The sequence below is a fragment of the Bidens hawaiensis genome, unplaced genomic scaffold, assembly GCF_021521415.1.
Source record: "Bidens hawaiensis isolate Kalapana, Puna unplaced genomic scaffold, B.hawaiensis_p1.1 tig00011438_1, whole genome shotgun sequence".
Taxonomy (NCBI): domain Eukaryota; kingdom Viridiplantae; phylum Streptophyta; class Magnoliopsida; order Asterales; family Asteraceae; genus Bidens; species Bidens hawaiensis.
In genome coordinates, this window is record NW_027491891.1 from 563,116 (window position 1) to 580,606 (window position 17,491).

The 17,491-nt window shown below is 37.6% G+C and overlaps 2 protein-coding genes and 1 non-coding gene across 3 annotated transcripts in view; 2 read left to right on the forward strand and 1 right to left on the reverse strand.

Moving 5' to 3' along the window:
- Window positions 1–251: 251 nt before the first annotated feature.
- LOC143537972 (26S proteasome non-ATPase regulatory subunit 7 homolog A-like) lies at window positions 252–4,242 on the forward strand. Its single transcript, XM_077031626.1, has 10 exons — window positions 252–567; window positions 2,539–2,631; window positions 2,717–2,798; window positions 2,941–3,037; window positions 3,157–3,232; window positions 3,314–3,372; window positions 3,468–3,590; window positions 3,704–3,761; window positions 3,859–3,944; window positions 4,022–4,242. The coding sequence occupies exons 1-10, from the start codon at window positions 381–383 to the stop codon at window positions 4,082–4,084; spliced, it is 924 nt and encodes a 307-aa protein (XP_076887741.1). The 5' UTR covers window positions 252–380; the 3' UTR covers window positions 4,085–4,242.
- Window positions 4,243–5,123: 881 nt separating this feature from the next.
- TRNAA-UGC (transfer RNA alanine (anticodon UGC)) lies at window positions 5,124–5,196 on the forward strand. The gene has a single exon. It is a non-coding gene; the product is annotated as a tRNA-Ala (tRNA).
- A 1,060-nt stretch (window positions 5,197–6,256) lies between these two features.
- LOC143537952 (uncharacterized) overlaps window positions 6,257–17,491 on the reverse strand; it is a 36,469-nt gene continuing 25,234 nt past the window's right edge. Inside the window, exons 3-11 of the mRNA XM_077031608.1 lie at window positions 16,725–16,833; window positions 16,371–16,638; window positions 16,205–16,298; window positions 16,008–16,126; window positions 15,852–15,933; window positions 15,633–15,750; window positions 7,035–7,189; window positions 6,603–6,955; window positions 6,257–6,516 (exon numbers count right to left, since the gene is read on the reverse strand). Coding sequence (XP_076887723.1) covers window positions 6,434–6,516; window positions 6,603–6,955; window positions 7,035–7,189; window positions 15,633–15,750; window positions 15,852–15,933; window positions 16,008–16,126; window positions 16,205–16,298; window positions 16,371–16,638; window positions 16,725–16,833 — 1,381 coding nt within the window. The 3' untranslated portion in view covers window positions 6,257–6,433. The remainder of the gene's footprint in view (window positions 6,517–6,602; window positions 6,956–7,034; window positions 7,190–15,632; window positions 15,751–15,851; window positions 15,934–16,007; window positions 16,127–16,204; window positions 16,299–16,370; window positions 16,639–16,724; window positions 16,834–17,491) is intronic.

Here is a 17,491-nt window from a genome sequence, read left to right on the forward strand (position 1 = left end):
ACTCGGGATGATACCGATACCGATCCCGAAATTCAGAAATATTTGATACCCGTACCGAAAACTCAAAATTTGGTAATGAATCGATACCGAAAGTATTAAATCGGTACCGAATTCGATAATAGCATCGTATTGAAAACGCTCATTCCTGACCAAAACCCCGTCTAAACATGAAACCGGGTATTATAAAACTTTGATAATCCGGGTCGGATCCAAATAAACCCACCCACACCAAACCAATATATCATTACCCCTTCACTTTCTTGTACAGAAAGAAAGCCAGACCAGGCACAGCCTTTGCAGAGAGCAATTCTAGGGTTCCAAATCACCACTTTAATTTCACCAATCAATCAAATCCAGCTAAACCAATTCCGGCATCTGCAATGGACGTGATCAAATCACAACAGTTGTCAGTGCGTTCCATCGAGAAGGTGGTGGTGCATCCCTTGGTACTCCTCAGCATCGTTGACAATTACTACCGAGTCGCTAAAGACACCAAGAAGCGAGTCGTTGGTGTTCTTCTCGGTAGTTCCTTCAAAGGCACCGTTGATGTCACCAATAGTTATGCAGGTTTGGCTTTCAATTCATTCGTGAGGGTTTGTTTGGATCTGAACTGTTGATTATTTCATAATTTCAGGTTAAGTGTGTATTCTAGGGTTTATTATTATTATTATTATTATTAATATTACTGTTATTATTATTAATTATAAAGGCATATATGATAATTGAGTTTTTGTGCTTGCTCTTTGTATTCAAGTGTTATGACATTAGGTGTTTGCATAGTTATCAAATGCTAGGCGGGCCTGAGAAAAAAAGCGCACTTAAATAATATATATTATGTATAAGAAGATTAATACTACCTCAAATAAAATTAAAATAATTAATATCATCTAATTAGTACCAAAAGTTCTGAAATAGTTAAGATTCAAATGTAATCTTGAATAACAAAATGTTCAATGCAATTTCTTTGACCTCGATCTAAGTTTCAATCGTACTCCTTGCGTTTGTTAGCTCAGATTTTATCTGTGCATGTTCCTGTCGCCTTCTTGGTTCCACACAGCCTCAATCTTTGGCTTTAATAATTCGCATGATACTAGAGTTTTTGTGCTTGTTCTTTGTATACAAGTTTTGCAGTTTTATGTGCTGTGTATCTGGTTGAAGCATGATAGGATTAGCTGATTAGGTGTTTGCATGATTGAGGAGGATCTGGTCTTACATTTTGTCCAGAATGACTGGTTTAAAAAAGTGCCTAGGCGTGAAGCGCATACGTGTGAGCTTTGAATGACTTAAAAGTGTAGTTTGCACAAAGGCGCAAAAAAAAGCCCTGAGGCGCGCACCTTTTGTACACTGTGATTTTGGTGCATTCGGATGTTGTATAGCAAGCTTTTTAGGCTGTACATGTATGCAATTTATATATTAATTCATATATAAAGCTTATTTGTGTCTAAATGTGGCTATAAACCTATAGAACATATATAAAAAAACTTATGTAATATTGTGAGCCTTGCGTACGAAACCCTATTTTGCGCTTTGCGCTTTTTGCCTCGGTGCGCCTCCATGTTTTTAAAACCAAGCCAGAATGCATGTCGAGCGGTTGACAGCTATGCAATGCTATCATTGATTCATTGGCAACACATTTGCACGATTCGTTATTCTAGTATATAAAACAGAATTTGCTTTGCGGTAGGTGTTGAATACTTGAAATAGTTGTCAATAAAGTAGGGTGTACAAAGATCAGTGTTTTAACTATAATTGCTTGGCTAATTTGGGGTATGAGATGTATGGTAAGCAATCAATGACATCCGGCATTTCTAGACTTCTAATACATTTGAAAGGTTTGTTTTGCAACATGTAAGGTCTTTCTTCGATACAGAATAATATGTTGGAAAACAAGATTTGGATAGATGTTTTGAAAAACTAGGGATTCTAGTCTTCATGCCTAAAAGAATACCATGAGCTTCTCAGTAACACAGTTGAAGCCATGTCACCTAAGATTGATTGCTTTACAGAACTTCATTCGGTGGATGCTTTAACAAGATGGAGTTGTTATAAAAAGTAAATTTACAAAATAGTCATAAAAGATCCGAATTATGCCTGTTCCTAATTTCTTATTGTATTGAATGTTTAATAAGGTCCACAAAAGTTGCAGCATAATTTTGTCTGTGATATTCTTCCCTTCGTTTTATGGAAACATAAATTTGAGTTTTGATGTATGTACTATGTAGTGTTAGAAGACAACCATTGCACTAGTCTTCATCTAACTATGTATGGTTCATATGCACCTTGAAAAGTTTTGTTGCATAAATAAACATCATTTGTTGAATTCTGATTCATGAACAGTCAATACAGAAGTTATAAAACAGAGAGCATATGTTTGCAATGTCAGTCCTGCACACCTCTTTATATGTTGCAGTCTGATTTATATGCACAGTCAAGAACTTCACATTCTGCAACAGTGACTATATATCTATGTAAAATACTTGTATGGTAAACAATTAACATCTAGATTCATTCTTTTATATGATGATTCATTATTTGTAGTGCCATTTGAGGAGGATGAGAAGGACCCCAGTATCTGGTTTCTTGATCACAATTATCATGAGGCCATGTTCTCTATGTTCAAGAGAATCAACGGTAATGCTCAAAATTTCAAAATTACAACAACGATTACAATTCTCCCATATCATAAAATAGATGCTAATATTTAAGTTTGTTGCAGCAAAGGAGCATGTTGTAGGGTGGTATAGCACAGGCCCAAAGCTACGGGAGAATGATCTAGATGTTCATGCTCTATTCACTGAGTATGCAATATTATCTTATTATAAATTTACTTTTCCTTACATTTGCAAGAATCAATCACTTCATTCAAGTTTCTTATGTCTTGTTAACCATTTTGTTATTGATTTATTATTGTTTCTTGACTGTTAAATCTTGTTACTGCAGCTATGTTCCAAATCCTGTATTGGTTATCATAGATGTGCAACCAAAGGAGTTGGGAATACCAACAAAAGCTTATTATGCCATTGAAGAGGTTAAAGAGGTAAATTAATACTACCTTCTATTTTATTATCTTTTGTTAGTTACAATATCTGTTGTATATAAATACATACCATTTATCTCTAAATGTTAAACTAAGCAGTGATTTGCTTCAATTTACAGAATGCCACTCAGAAAAGCCAGAAGGTTTTTGTTCATGTGTCTTCAGAAATCGCTGCACACGAAGTAGAGGAAATTGGTAATCACTTGAAGAAAAAGAAATATTTGTTTGTATTTTCTTGATTATTTGTTTTTTATTAATTGCAATACTCTTGAACAGGAGTGGAACATTTGTTGAGGGATGTTAAGGATACAACAATCAGCACACTTGCAACAGAGGTTTCTTTTTTTGTCATAATTTTTTTCTATATTTCAAATTCATCGATTGCCCACGACACTTGCAAAACTATGTTTTTTTGTTTAATATTGTATAGGTAACTGGAAAACTGGCAGCATTGAAGGGGTTAGATGCAAGACTGAAGGAGATACGAGGGTATCTGGATCTCGTTATAGATGGCACACTACCATTAAATCATGAAATACTGTATCATCTACAGGTTTATTCTTTTACCCTTCATCCAAATATCAAACATCATTAAATCATATCTACTTCTGTTCATATTTTACAACCTGTCAGAGGAATCAGTGTTAAATTGTTTTTAAATTGCAGGATGTGTTTAACCTTCTTCCAAATTTGAATGTTGCTGATTTGATAAAGGCATTTGCAGGTATACAAATATGTTACATTAGAAAAGGGGGGAAATTTTGTTAAAGATTCTTACTCTTGCTTTCGTATCTTGTATGTTTCTTTTTGTTACTTGGCAGTGAAAACCAATGACCAGATGCTTGTTATCTACCTTTCTTCTCTCATCAGAAGTGTGATAGCTCTTCACAACTTGATCAACAATAAGGTAAATGCCCCTTATCATTACTTTAATCTTTATGCTGGGATTTAATGAACTTTTCTTGTTCTATTGATTGTTCCCAGATGCTTAACAAGGAGCACGAGAAAGCAGAAGATGCAAAACCAGCAACGGTTGCCAGTAGTTAAAAGAGAGAGAATCAGCGCGAGGAAATTTTTAATCTTCATTTGTATTGGTTTTCTGAGTTTTTGAATTCATGAATGTTGTACCAGAATGTGTTGCTGCATATCTTCACAAATCTTGTCTAAATTTTTTCGTCAGTCGGTATTGGATAAAAAGTTTTAAATTGCTGTTAAAAACCTGTGAAACCAAACCAAGCTAAAAAATATATTTTATAAAATATGAACAACACTCCTAAGAAAGTACAAATCTCACAAAACAGTTATCTTAAGATGGCTAATCGAAACATGCTTAGATATAGACAATGTGATTTCAAAGCGATGGGGGTGAGTCCAAATTTAAGCTCATTTAGTTAACAAGAATGAACCCTAAATAACCAAAATGACTAGACTTATGTCTTCCAAAATAGCTTCAATTAGTTCTGCATTTTCTCATAGGTTTTTCAGCCATCATTTGTTCTTGATTTCCTCCCCATCCATTTCTTCAGGCCTTATATTCTTATATTTAAGAAAGTCGTTTTTTATTTTTTTTAGAACTGCATTCCTACACCTTAATATCTTATGTTTTAGTGTATGCCTTGGCTTTTGGCTGTCTTCTATGGTATGTTTTTGAGGTATAACCTATTAAACTTTCTTTGAACTTGAAGGAATACGTTTATGAGTATCTGGATCTTTGTTCTGGTCCTGGAACTGGTTATCTGATAATTTCTATGTTTGATTAAACATATATATTCCAACCACAAAATATCCTAAGGGTAAAATAAACCGTCTCAATCTTTTTTCACTATAATGCATTTTGGATATCAATATTATTTTTGTTGTTAAACATTTAGAATTTTCCAAAGGTTAGCAGTTTTTTTTATTTTATTATTAATTGATACGAATATATTTCAGCAATATATCCTATTGTCAGCATCAATTCTAAAAGTGAACTGAAGGGTATAAAATAATGCAAATTACATGCCGACTTGTAAACTGAAATCGTGCCTGACTTGCATACTCAATACAAATTCCAGTTTTTGATATGGGAAACAATGAAAAAGCACATGGGGATGTAGCTCAAATGGTAGAGCGCTCGCTTTGCATGCGAGAGGCACGGGGTTCGATCCCCCGCATCTCCAATTTTTTTGTTTCGTTTTATCTTATTTAGTGTTAAAATTTTGATGTTTGCTTCTACTGGTTTAAATTAAAACATATAATTAATTAATTATTTGTTGTTACGAAAGTGTGTTACATCAATCACATGGTCCTCAACTCCATCATTGTTTTTGATCGAGTTGATCATTACAGTATACCTAGTGAAGGGATCTTGGTGAAGCCGTTATAGAGCTAGAAGACCAAAGTCGCAGTGTGGCACATTGGCTTAAGTCAAAACTGGTATATATTGATGAAGTCATTACACGCTTTTCGATGCAATATTCCAAGCATATATGGTCTCTTGCCAATGACAAAAGATGGTTCTCACCAAATCCTAGAGTCCAGAAACGGATGATGAAAGGAAAACGAAAGATGTAAAAAAGTTTCATATGCATATGCTTTTGCTAAAGTGTAATATGCTTTGAGCATGGCAAGCCGATATTCTAAGGCCATGGCCGGGAGTGCAACGAAGAGCATTCTAAAGGATTTGAGAACATACATGTGAATTAAGAATACGGACTTGTCCCCATTGAACTTGTTCTCGAACAAAATGAATGCCAAGTTCGATGTGTTTCTTGCGTTGGTGCTGAAACCATATAAGTAGATGGCATTTTCGTTATCACAATATACAACAGCCGGTGGAGCTTGAGAAGAAGGTAAGTTGATAAGCACTTTTTTACTTTAGGACATATACATGCAGGCGTTACAAAAATTCAGCGTATCGAACCGGTATGTGCAAATGCAATTGCATTATCTTGCTGCTTTCATTTATTATCCACAAGGTTTCATTTTTTGTTCATTATTCTATAATTTAATCTTGGTATAAACGGGTGGGGCAGTTTCGGGTCAAACAGGTGAGCGCGTTTAAGTCGTGTTAGGGTCAACCAAGATTTACGGGCAGACCCATTTAACTTTTTTAAAATGTATTTAATGTAATAAATTAAATTGGTTTCGTATCTTATGCCAAAATCTACAAACTAAAAGACAAATTAACATAGCTAAAGCACGTGAGATAGGAAGCATCCCTGATCCCCGTTTATCGATCAATTTATTACTGCCACACATTCAGAAACAGAAAAGACACAATTAACCCATGACAATTACGACCCAGCCCCATGTATGCTGATCCGTACGCGCAACTCAGTACATATCACAACAGTGTGAAGTTTACGGTACACAAAAGGTGCTCTTGTGTAAGCGAAAGATAATTGTAATAATGTGCTATAAGGTTTTCAGGCGTTTTACAATACGTGTACTCTTTTTCGGTTTTTCTTTTTTCAGTTTGGCAGTGTCATCATCCGTATCTGGGAAAAAGAAAATACATAAGTATTATTACAAATCTCTTGCATATTCATTAAGAAGGGATTTTAGGGAAGTGTTTGGTATGTACCTTGCGAGCGAGGTAGCTTTCTTTTTACACGAGTTGACTTTGAGCTTGGTGTACTCGGAGATAGAGCGGGTGCTGTTGAGAGTGTGATGGTAGTGGGTAGAGTGGTTTGAAATACTTGGTTGATGATGAATCGAGCTGAACTTTTGAAGATAGGTATAGCTAGCTCAAGTTGAAAGATTCTTGTTTGCCGTATCATTGAGTGCAAAGGTTCTGGTATGATGTTCGGGTCTTTGTAGCCTTGGTCAACAACCATGTTGATGCACTCGGTTTGAAGAAGCGATGTCATTGCCTCGTCGAAGAAGATGGCTGATGCTGACTTAGTGTCATCAGTAATGGTGACATTGACACAATACCTGTTGTACGTTATTGGTAGATTAGGAATATATTGAGATCAAATCATGATGCTATTGATATATATTAGATGATACTTACATATATCTCGGTTTCAAGATGTCACCATGGTCTGCGCATGCCATTATATCTCCTCGAGGCTTCAACTTTTTAAGACATTCGGTGCATCCTTTGTAGTACCATGAACGGCGTTTGTTTATTTTTGTGATTGATGCAATGCATGTGAATCTAGTTCCCTGTATATACGGAGTATAATATTGAACATGTAAATATTTGAGTTGAATATATGTTTCAAACTTTCATTCAATTGGAAGGAAAATGAAAAAGAATTTGATTGTTGCAATGTTTTGGTATTATGTATAGAGCATCAACATAACCTAGTATAATCTACAGAAAAAAGCAATATTAATTTCATAATCATGCCGAACAACAAACATGCCGCCTCACTGATTCACCGGTCGTACTAGTTGAACCGGAACGAAGAACCAGATGACGCCATAAATAATATAAAAATATATTATGTGAGATTTATGGTCTGTTTTGGTGGTCTTTAAAAGCTGTTCTTAAACTGCTCCATTATATTATTTTCATGGACGTAAATGATATTTTGTATGCTAGATACAGAGTGGAAGATGTTGGATTTAATGGTCGGTTCGGGTCAAGTCAACGCGACTGACTCGAATATGACCCGGACTGAGTTACACCGGGGTGACGAGATAAAGGCCTATTTAAATGTTAATTAGGCTCAATTGGTTTAACTTGATTAAATCCTACTAATAATACTATATATACTATAAGATATTATTATTATGAGATAACCATAAAAGAAACAAAACCCTAGCCTCCATTTAAGGATTCCGGCGCCGTTTTCCGGCCACCGGAACTCCGGCCACCGCCTTTCCTCCACAGCAACCACACCTAAGCCACCGGAACCACCAACCCCATATCTATTGGTGTTGCTGCTCGCTACCGCTAACCCGTAGCTCGATTTTCTGGCGGATCCGTTTTTCCGGAGGATCCGTTTTTCCGGTGACCTATAATTTCCGGCAACCCTGTTCGTTGTCTGCCGTTCCGTCGCTTCTGCTGCTACATATTGCAGCTAATACCATTGGTCTGCTGTTGTACGTCAGAATCCACCCACCACCGCCGTTTCCCGTCGTCGCCGGAGAAGTCCGCCGCCGCTGTTGTTGGAATTTTGGAGGCTGTTGATAGTGTCGTTCGTCTAGTTCATCTCGTTAGCCTTCGGTGTCTTCCCGGTTTCGATAACCGAGGTATATCGACAAACTAAACCATGGTTGTTTATTACTGTTTAAATCGTACTCGTTTAAAAGTTGTAATCGTATCCGGGTTTTGGGTTTCGGTTTTTGGTTCGTTTAATCGTTTAACTTTCCGCTGCGTTTTATAGTTCGTTTTTATATCTATGATTATTAATATTGATTAATAACTATTAAACAAAAATTATAACTAAAATGGGTTTGAAATTATTTGACCGTTTTCGTTCCGAACCACCGTTGAAACCCAACAGTGGTATCAGAGCCGCGGTTACAACGTATGAGTCGATGCCGGTTCATTTAAAACCGGATCTACATCTTAAACTTTAAATCGTTTAAAGTTTATAGATCTAGTTTTATTTTCGGGTGATTTTGAGTTGGTCAAAGTTTTGTTTATTTTATTTGACCAAGTCAAAATGACCCGAAATTCGTTTATTTTAAATATGTAAATCCGGCCCCGACCTATGTGTTTGTTTGGTTGTGTTTGGTTTTTGAGCTTGTTTTGGCCATATGGTTGGTTCAAAAGTTGTAAACGGTTATTATTTATTTTTGGTTTTCTTTTGGCCATAAAGATGGTTCAAATTTGTAATAGGGCATATAATTGTTAGTTTATAAATTTGTAATTAAGAAGACGCGAAGATAACCGAGGACGAGCTCAAGGATTTCTTGGAGTTAGTGGGAGTTCGGGCAAGATGACGGGATGCACGAAGAAGTCCATCCTTGTGGTTGTTTTGTGTTGTCAACCCCTTGACCCGATCGGTCTCCCTAATTGGCTCTAGCGAGACCGATCACCTTTTGGCCATAAGGATTTACATATTATTATTGTTTGCTATTGTGATTACTTAGATTGATTATAATAGGATTATAATATCACCGGATCTAATACCAAATAAATTTGAAAAATAAACATTTTATTAATCAATTAAGTTTTGCAAATTGAAAACGTTTTGATTTCCAAAACTAATAACTTAATAGATTTTCTATTAACTTAAAATTGGTTAGTTATATCGCGACAAACTTAGTTTTTAATAGGTTATTTAAAACTAAGTGTCCTGAGAGATGAAAGGGTTCATCAATTCGTCTCGATAATAAAAACAGTAAAATTTGACTTTTACTCTATTTGGTAATCTTAAAATTAATCCCAATTTAAAAACCAATAGTTTATGCCAATCCTACTACAAGTCAAACTTGAGGCATATTGCGAAATTTCGAGTGTTTGGAGCTACAACATCGCACTTGTTTTCTAGCCTATCCCATCATGGTGAAAGCGCTTCGTTGACACATCCGGCCCTTTCACACATCACGGTACTAGGAAAACTATTACTTTACTCTCTTGTTACGTGCTAAAGCTGTCTCGAGACTTAAAGTGGGCAAAGATGAGGCTAAACGTATCTATACAGACAATCGTTGTCTCTATAGGCCTCATAACCGAGAGTTGTGCTCTATTCACAATTGGCAATCGTTGTCAGTCTAACCACTTATTATTGTTGTGTGCTACAGCTGCCTTTAATAACTGGAAGCCAGATTCTCATACTCCTAATTAAGTATTGTTATTGGGTCATTAATTATAGGACTACAACGTCGAAAATACTAATTAAATTTACTTTTGCTTAATTAATCAGATGTCGTCAAACGAAATCTCACCCTACGCCCTTAAGACTATCCTTGAGAAGGATAAACTGAACGGTACCAACTTCATCGAATGGCACCGCAACTTAAGATTTGTTCTCACCATGGCAAAGAGCCTGTATGTTCTCGATGGACCTGTTCCAACCGAGCCTGAAAACAACACAGCCGCTGCACGAAAAGTTCTTGACAAGCATAAGGATGACTCGGCTGAGGTCTCCTGTATTATGCTAGCCACCATGACTTCTGAGCTTGCTAAAGGCTTGGAAGACTTTGGTGCCTATGAGATGCTTGAGCAACTCAAGGGCATGTTCCAGAAACAAGCCCGTTAAGAACGTTTCGACACCATGAAACAACTCATAAGTTGCAAGATGGCAGAAGGGTCTCCCGTCAGTGCGCATGTTCTTAAGATGAAGGGGCACATCGATCAGCTCAAGAAACTTGATTATCCCATGCCTGATGAAATGGCATCTGATTTCATCCTCAACTCTCTCCCCAACTCATACGACCAGTTCGTAATGAATTTCAACATGAATGGTTGGGTGAAGACAGTGCCGGAGCTTCATAACATGCTCAAGGCGGCTGAGATGAACATTCCTTCTAGGACCAATCAAGTTCTGATGATTCGATCTGCTGGTGTCAAGAAGCCAAAACCAAAGAATCGGGATTTTAAGGGAAAAAGCAAGAAGAAAGTTACTGTTGCTGCCAAGGTTGACACCAACACTAACAAGGGAGTTGCAAAGAAAAATCCGCCGCCCTTTGAGGAGCGCAAGTGCTACAAATGCAACCAAATGGGGGCACTGGATGAGAAACTGCCCCGAATACCTTGCTGAGATCAAGAAGAAGAGAGCCAATGGTGAAGGCTCTTCTGGAGGTATTTCCAATATACGTTATTGAAATTTTCACTGTCTCTAGCAACACATGGGTATTTGATACCGGATGTGGTTACCACATCGTTAATGTCTTGCAGGAGCCTGAGAAGTGGAGGAAACTGAATAAAGGCAGCATGGAACTCATCGTTGGAGATAGGAAGAGAGTACCAATTCTGGCAACTGGAGTATTTCATTTTACTTGTCCATCTGGCCTAGTTTTTCCTTTAAATAATTGTTTGTATGCTCCTGGCTTGACCAGAAACATCATTTCAGTTTCGTTGTTATTTGAACAAGGATTTAAGTATGTTCTTAATGGCATGACTATTTCTGCTTACTTAAATGATATCTTTTATTTTGAGGCTAAACCTTAAAATGGTATTTATGAGATTGATGTTCAACCTGACAATAACGTATATCATCTTTCAAAACGTATCAAAACTAGCATCAATGATACTTTTCTATGACATTGACGACTTGGCCACATAAGCAAGGCAAGAGTTAAAAGACTCCAATCCGAAGGGATTATTGAATCCACAGGACCAGAATCTTTTGACGATTGTGAATCTTGCTTAGCTGGCAAACTCGCCAAAGACTCCTTCACTAATAAAAGTGAACGAGCAAGTGATCTGTTAGGACTCATACAACTGATGTATGTGGACCTTTCAGAACCATGACTAGAAACCATGAAAGATACTTCGTTTCTTTTATCGACGGTTATAGTCGATATGCTTATGTGTATCTTATGAAACACAAGCACGAAACTTTTGAAAAGTTCAAAGAGTTTCAATGCGAAGTGGAAAAACAACTTGATAAAACCATTAAGATACTTCGATCAGATCGAGGTGGAGAGTATCTCAGCTAAAAGTTCATCACTCATCTAAAGGAGCATGGAATTGTTTCACAGCTCACTCCACCTGGCACACCCCAACTTAATGGCGTGAGCGAGATGAGGAATCGAACTTTGCTAAACATGGTTCGATCGATGATGTGTAGAACTAACTTGCCTCACTCCTTTTGGGGATACGCCCTTATGACCGCCGCCCGCATTGTCAATCTAGCTCCAACTAAGAAGATAGACAAAACACCATATGAGATATGGCATAAGGGAAAGAAGCCCAAATTGTCTTATCTTAGAGTATGGGGATGTGATGCTTATATCACGAGTGAGTCTGATGACAAACTTGATCCCCGCGACGAAAAAGTTATTTTCGTCGGATACTATTATAAAAGCGGTTATTACTTCTTTCATCCTGATACAAATACGATTTCTGTCAGGAGGAAAGGCCACTTCCTTGAGAAGAAATTTCTCAATCGAGGAACTGGAGATAACATTGTCGATCTTGAAGAAATTCAAGATCCACAACCAACCGCTGAGGAAGTTGGAGAGTCTGATCAACAAGTTGTTGTTGCTGATACATCAGACGTGAACACAAGCGTTCGCAGAAGTAGGACTCCCGTACCAAATTCTAGATACTTATGTCATCTAGATGGTCCCGAAGTCTTATTAGTAGCCGAGTCTGGGGACAGCCTGCTAACTACAAATCTGCTATCTTGGATCCGGAATCCAAGAAATGGCAAGATGCCATGAACGCCGAGATGCAATCCATGCATGATAACCAAGTTTGGAACTTGGTTGAGATACCCCCCGATTGCCGGACAGTAGGAAGCAAATGGATTTTCAAGAAGAAAACCGACATGCATGGAAATGTGCAAACCTACAAGGCACGGCTAGTCGCGAAAGGTTTCACTGAAACTCAAGGTGTTGACTATGATGAAACTTTTTCGCCCGTTGCTATGACCAAATCTATTAGGATATTGCTTGCCATTGCTGCATACTATGACTATGAGATATGGCAAATGGATGTCAAAACCGCTTTCCTTAATGGACATCTTTCTGAAGATGCCTATATGGTTCATCCTGAAGGTTTTGTCGATCCAAAATATCCTAATAGGGTTTGCAAATTGAACAAGTCCATTTATGGGCTTAAGCAGGCATCTCGAAGCTGGAATCTTCACTTTGATGAGAAAATCAAAGAGTTTGGTTTTGTCAAAAACGAAGATGAATCTTGTGTTTACAGAAAGGCTAGTGGGAGCACTATATCATTCCTCATATTGTATGTGGATGACATACTGATCATTGGAAACAACATTCCTATGCTTAAGGAAGTTAAGCAATGGTTGGAATCTTGTTTTGCAATGAAAGATCTTGGAGAAGCCGCATATATTATGGGAATAAAGATCTATAGAGATAGATCTAAGCGGATTCTAGGGCTAAGTAAAAGTACTTACATAGACAAAGTAATGGCACGCTTCTCAATGGAAAACTCCAAGAAAGGAGCAGTTCCAATGACTAAGGGGACCGTGTTGAGCAAATCGCAATCTCCGGCAACGGACATTGAATCTGAACGTATGCAAGCAATTTCATATGCTTCTGCGGTTGGCTCTATCATGTATGCTATGTTGTGTACTAGACCTGACGTCTCGTATGCCTTGAGTATGACCAGTCGTTTTCAACAGAGTCCTGGCATTGCCCATTGGACTGCTGTAAAGAACATTCTTAGGTACTTGAATAGGACCAAAGACATGTTATTGGTGTTTGGGGGAGTGGAAGAAGAGCTCACTGTAAAGTGTTACACTGATGCTAGCTTCCAGACTGACCGAGATGATTCTCGCTCACAGTCGGGTTTCGTTTTCACTCTCAATGGAGGAGCTAATTATTGGAAGAGCACCAAGCAGAGTGTAGTGGCGGATTCTACCAGCGAATCCGAATATATAGCTGCATCAGATGCTGCTAAAGAGGCTGCTTGGATGAAGAAGTTCATCACCGATCTCGATGTGATTCCGAGTATTCATAAACCAATCGAGATATTCTGTGATAACACAGGTGCTATTGCTCAAGACAAAGAGCCAAGGTCTCATCATAGAATTAAGCATATTCTAATAAAGTTCCATCTTATTCGGGAAATATTGGAACGAGGTGACATCGTGATAAGCAAAGTAGACACAGATCAAAATCTAGCTGACCCGTTCACTAAGCCGATGACTCAGGAAAAGCATGATCAGCATAGAGATGCTATCGGGCTTAGACTTTGCTAGTGATTTATTTTGATTTAGTATTTGGATGTATGGACGTTTAATTAGTTGTACTTCTCTGTTCACTTTTGATTTAATGGTTAAATGCAAACGTTGAATAATACAACTGTGTTCATTTTAATACGTTTAATCTGTGAATATTGTATTCTAAATTATCCGTAGCCAATCAGACTCGTGGGAGCGATTCTGAATTAAGACTATTCTGAATTTGAACTCAAGTAGTTGACTTCCAAACTCACAGACCTCATTATGAATGACGTTGGATGTAACTCGCATCAAATCATCTTCATGGATCTTGGTCATAAGATTTTTTGATAATAGTATGCTCATTTAGTATCCTTAGACCTGAGATACATATTAGAACTTTCGTTTACCGAGGAATATTCTTTGATCATGTCAACCGCTGTTGCGTAACTGCCATCCATAAATGCATTGGTTGGGAATGTTCTGGAGTTCAGTGGGAGTTGTATGTAGTCAAGATGGGATTCTGTACTCTTACATTAAAATGTAACAGTTAGACATATTGGCGCCCTCGTTGATTCAAACTGGTAAAGTGTGAGGCCTCACCCAAACTAACTGTGTGTTTGATTGGACCACTTTGACTCTATATCGAGAATTACAATAATTGAACGCTATATGAGATTGATTTGATCCATGTCTCATTGTTCAATTAATGTCTTATACAGAAAGGATAGATGACAACGATTACTATAAATTCATTATCTTGCTATAAGGTATTCCAAGATACTTTGGTTATGGATTTAAAATGTCATATTCGGTTGGGGACAGCTATGTGTAGCTAGAACGCCTCTGGCTGTCAGCGTTGTGATACTTGACCCAAATCCGTCCAAGTGGGAGACTGTTGGATTTAATGGTCGGTTCGGGTCAAGTCAATGCGACCGACCCGAATATGACCCGGACTGAGTTACACCGGGGGTGACGAGATAAAGGCCTATTTAAATGTTAAGTAGGCCCGACACAATTATTTAGATGGACAAGGCTTTGTTTTGTTATTTGGGCTCAAGCCCAATTGGTTTAACTTGATTAAACCCTACTAATAATACTATATATACTATAAGATATTATTATTATGAGATAACCTTAAAAGAAACAAAACCCTAGCCTCCATTTAAGGATTCCGGCGCCGTTTTCCGGCCACCGGAACTCCGGCCACCGCCTTTCCTCCACAGCAACCACACCTAAGCCACCGGAACCACCAACCCCATATCTATTGGTGTTGCTGCTCGCTACCGCTAACCCGTAGCTCGATTTTCTGGCGGATCCGTTTTTTTGGTGACCTATAATTTCCGGCAACCCTGTTCGTTGTCTGCCGTTCCGTCGCTTCTACTGCTACATATTGCAGCTAATACCATTTGTCTGCTGTTGTACGTCAGAATCCACCCACTACCGCCGTTTCCCGTCGTCGCCGGAGAAGTCCACCGCCGCCGTGAGCCGCCGCTGCTGCTGTTGGAATTTTGGAGGCTGTTGATAGTGTCGTTCGTCTAGTTCATCTCGTTAGCCTTCGGTGTCTTCCAGGTTTCGATAACCGAGGTATATCGACAAACTAAACTATGGTTGTTTATTACTGTTTAAATTGTACTCGTTTAAAAGTTGTAATCGGATCCAGGTTTTGGGTTTCGGTTTTTGGTTCGTTTAATCGTTTAACTTTCCGCTGCGTTTTATAGTTCGTTTTTATATCTATGATTATTAATATTGATTAATAACTATTAAACGAAAATTATAACTAAAACGGGTTTGAAATTATATGACCGTTTTCGTTCCGAACCACCGTTGAAACCTAACAGGAAGATACTTACAGTGTGATGTTTTGGTATTTTTTCGAGCAGTTCTGCAAGTGTTGCCCTATTTCTTTCGCTTTCATTGTCCTTATTGCCTGACATGCTGCGTTCGATTGCCGTGTTTTCCCCCTGGAATCTGGAATGACAAGAAAATTAAATGAAATATTGTAATGATATGCTAGAAGGATATATGAGTGGGACCTATAGGTAATATTAAAAAAACAAAAGAGTCATTACTTAGCAGCAATAGCCTTTGCTTGCTCAATGTTTGGATCAACATAAATGTGTGTTGCTGATGTAGATGTTAGTTGAAGTGCACCTGTTATGAAAAGCTATGTTAATACGAAATTTATAAGACATGAATGTTGTATTTTTGTGTTTTTTTCCGTTGACCTTCGTTTTCAACAACTTTCATTGATGTTAACGCTGCTATAACCGTAGAGTGCATTAGAGCATCCTTATCGAACAAAGTTGCAACCTCTCCCGATAGAGTGGCTTCGATAACTTCACCGCTGGTAAAATGCTTAAAGATAAGTGGATGTGCCAACAGTTAGGTTAGATACTGATTAGGTGACGAAAGAAAGACTTACCTTGGGTCTTGAAGCAGTTTTATTTTCAAACAGTTTTTGTCTGATTGGATGAGACTGTCAGTTATACTTTCAATTTCAACTTTCCCCACATAATCTAAAAAGGACAAGTAATGTTTGTCATAAATGTCATGAATATGAATTTAAGATTGGTAGAAAGTTTAGAGACCTGTTAGAAGTTGACGTTTGTTAAGGCGTGCTCGTAAGTTCTCATATGTGACAAAGTTAAAGTAATGTGAAGGAAAACCGTCATCGAGTATTTGAAGAAATGTTGCGGCTTTACCAATCCGAATAATAGCACAATGAGGAACAACCTTTCCAATGTATCTGCAACTCTCACATATATAGTTGGTAACACGATAACATGACTGGAGTGTAATTATAGCGTTGAAGTGTTCTACGTCTCGCAGATCTGCAACAACTTGGATTGCATCTCTCTGTTGGATAAGTATATATATGTTACAAATCTAACAAAAAATTGAAAAGAGTAACTAAGCAAAATTTGAAGGAGAATGATACATACATTTCTGTCAACAAAAAGGTACCAACATTCAATCTCAGTTTCTGGGGGTATCCATCTCCTAACTACCCTCACCTCAATAGGTCCAGCTGCGTCACCAGGGGAAATATCTCTGCAGTATATTATAGTTTGCGTGTTACAAAAAGCAGCCAACAACGCATCAACATGTCTAAGAAAATGGATTCCTATTTGAAGAGTGCATACCCGCATGGATAAGCTCACACTAACCCGTCAATTTAGGATCCAATTCGATATTTTCATTGAGAGGTATCGGGAAGGAATTGGAATGGAATAATATCGATTCAGACAGAAGAAAAGGTTCTCGATTGATTCAAACACTGTACCTATGGGATAAAGAAATCTCGTTTGGAACATGAAACTTTGGTTTCATTCGGCTCCTTTATGGAAAATGGATAAATTTCTAGATTTAAGATGTGAACCAACTTACAAAAAAAATACCCATCTTACAAACAAAAAAAAGGATACCCATAACATCTATGTTAGCTTTTTTTTGAATATATTCATCAAATCAAAACGACTCGCTTTCTAGATGATCCCTCTAGAAGAAGGCGATTATAACAACCTTTGTAGTTACTTCGTTCTCTATTTCTATTTGAGAGGGTCCTAAGGAAAAGGGTTTTCTTTCCACAGAGCTAAAAAAAGATGTCGATGTCTCTACTAAACTAAAGACATTATTTAATAGCTATTTTGCTTCAATTTATTCGCTACAAATCAAAACAAAAATTGAAGATTTAGTTACGATTAGAAAT

Coding starts and splice junctions, on each gene's coding strand:
- LOC143537972 (XM_077031626.1), top strand. CDS start 381: ATGGACGTGATCAAATCACAACAGTTGTCAGTGCGTTCCATCGAGAAG. Junction 2,632..2,716: donor TATGTTCAAGAGAATCAACG/GTAATGCTCAAA, acceptor AGTTTGTTGCAG/CAAAGGAGCATGTTGTAGGG. Junction 2,799..2,940: donor GTTCATGCTCTATTCACTGA/GTATGCAATATT, acceptor TTGTTACTGCAG/CTATGTTCCAAATCCTGTAT.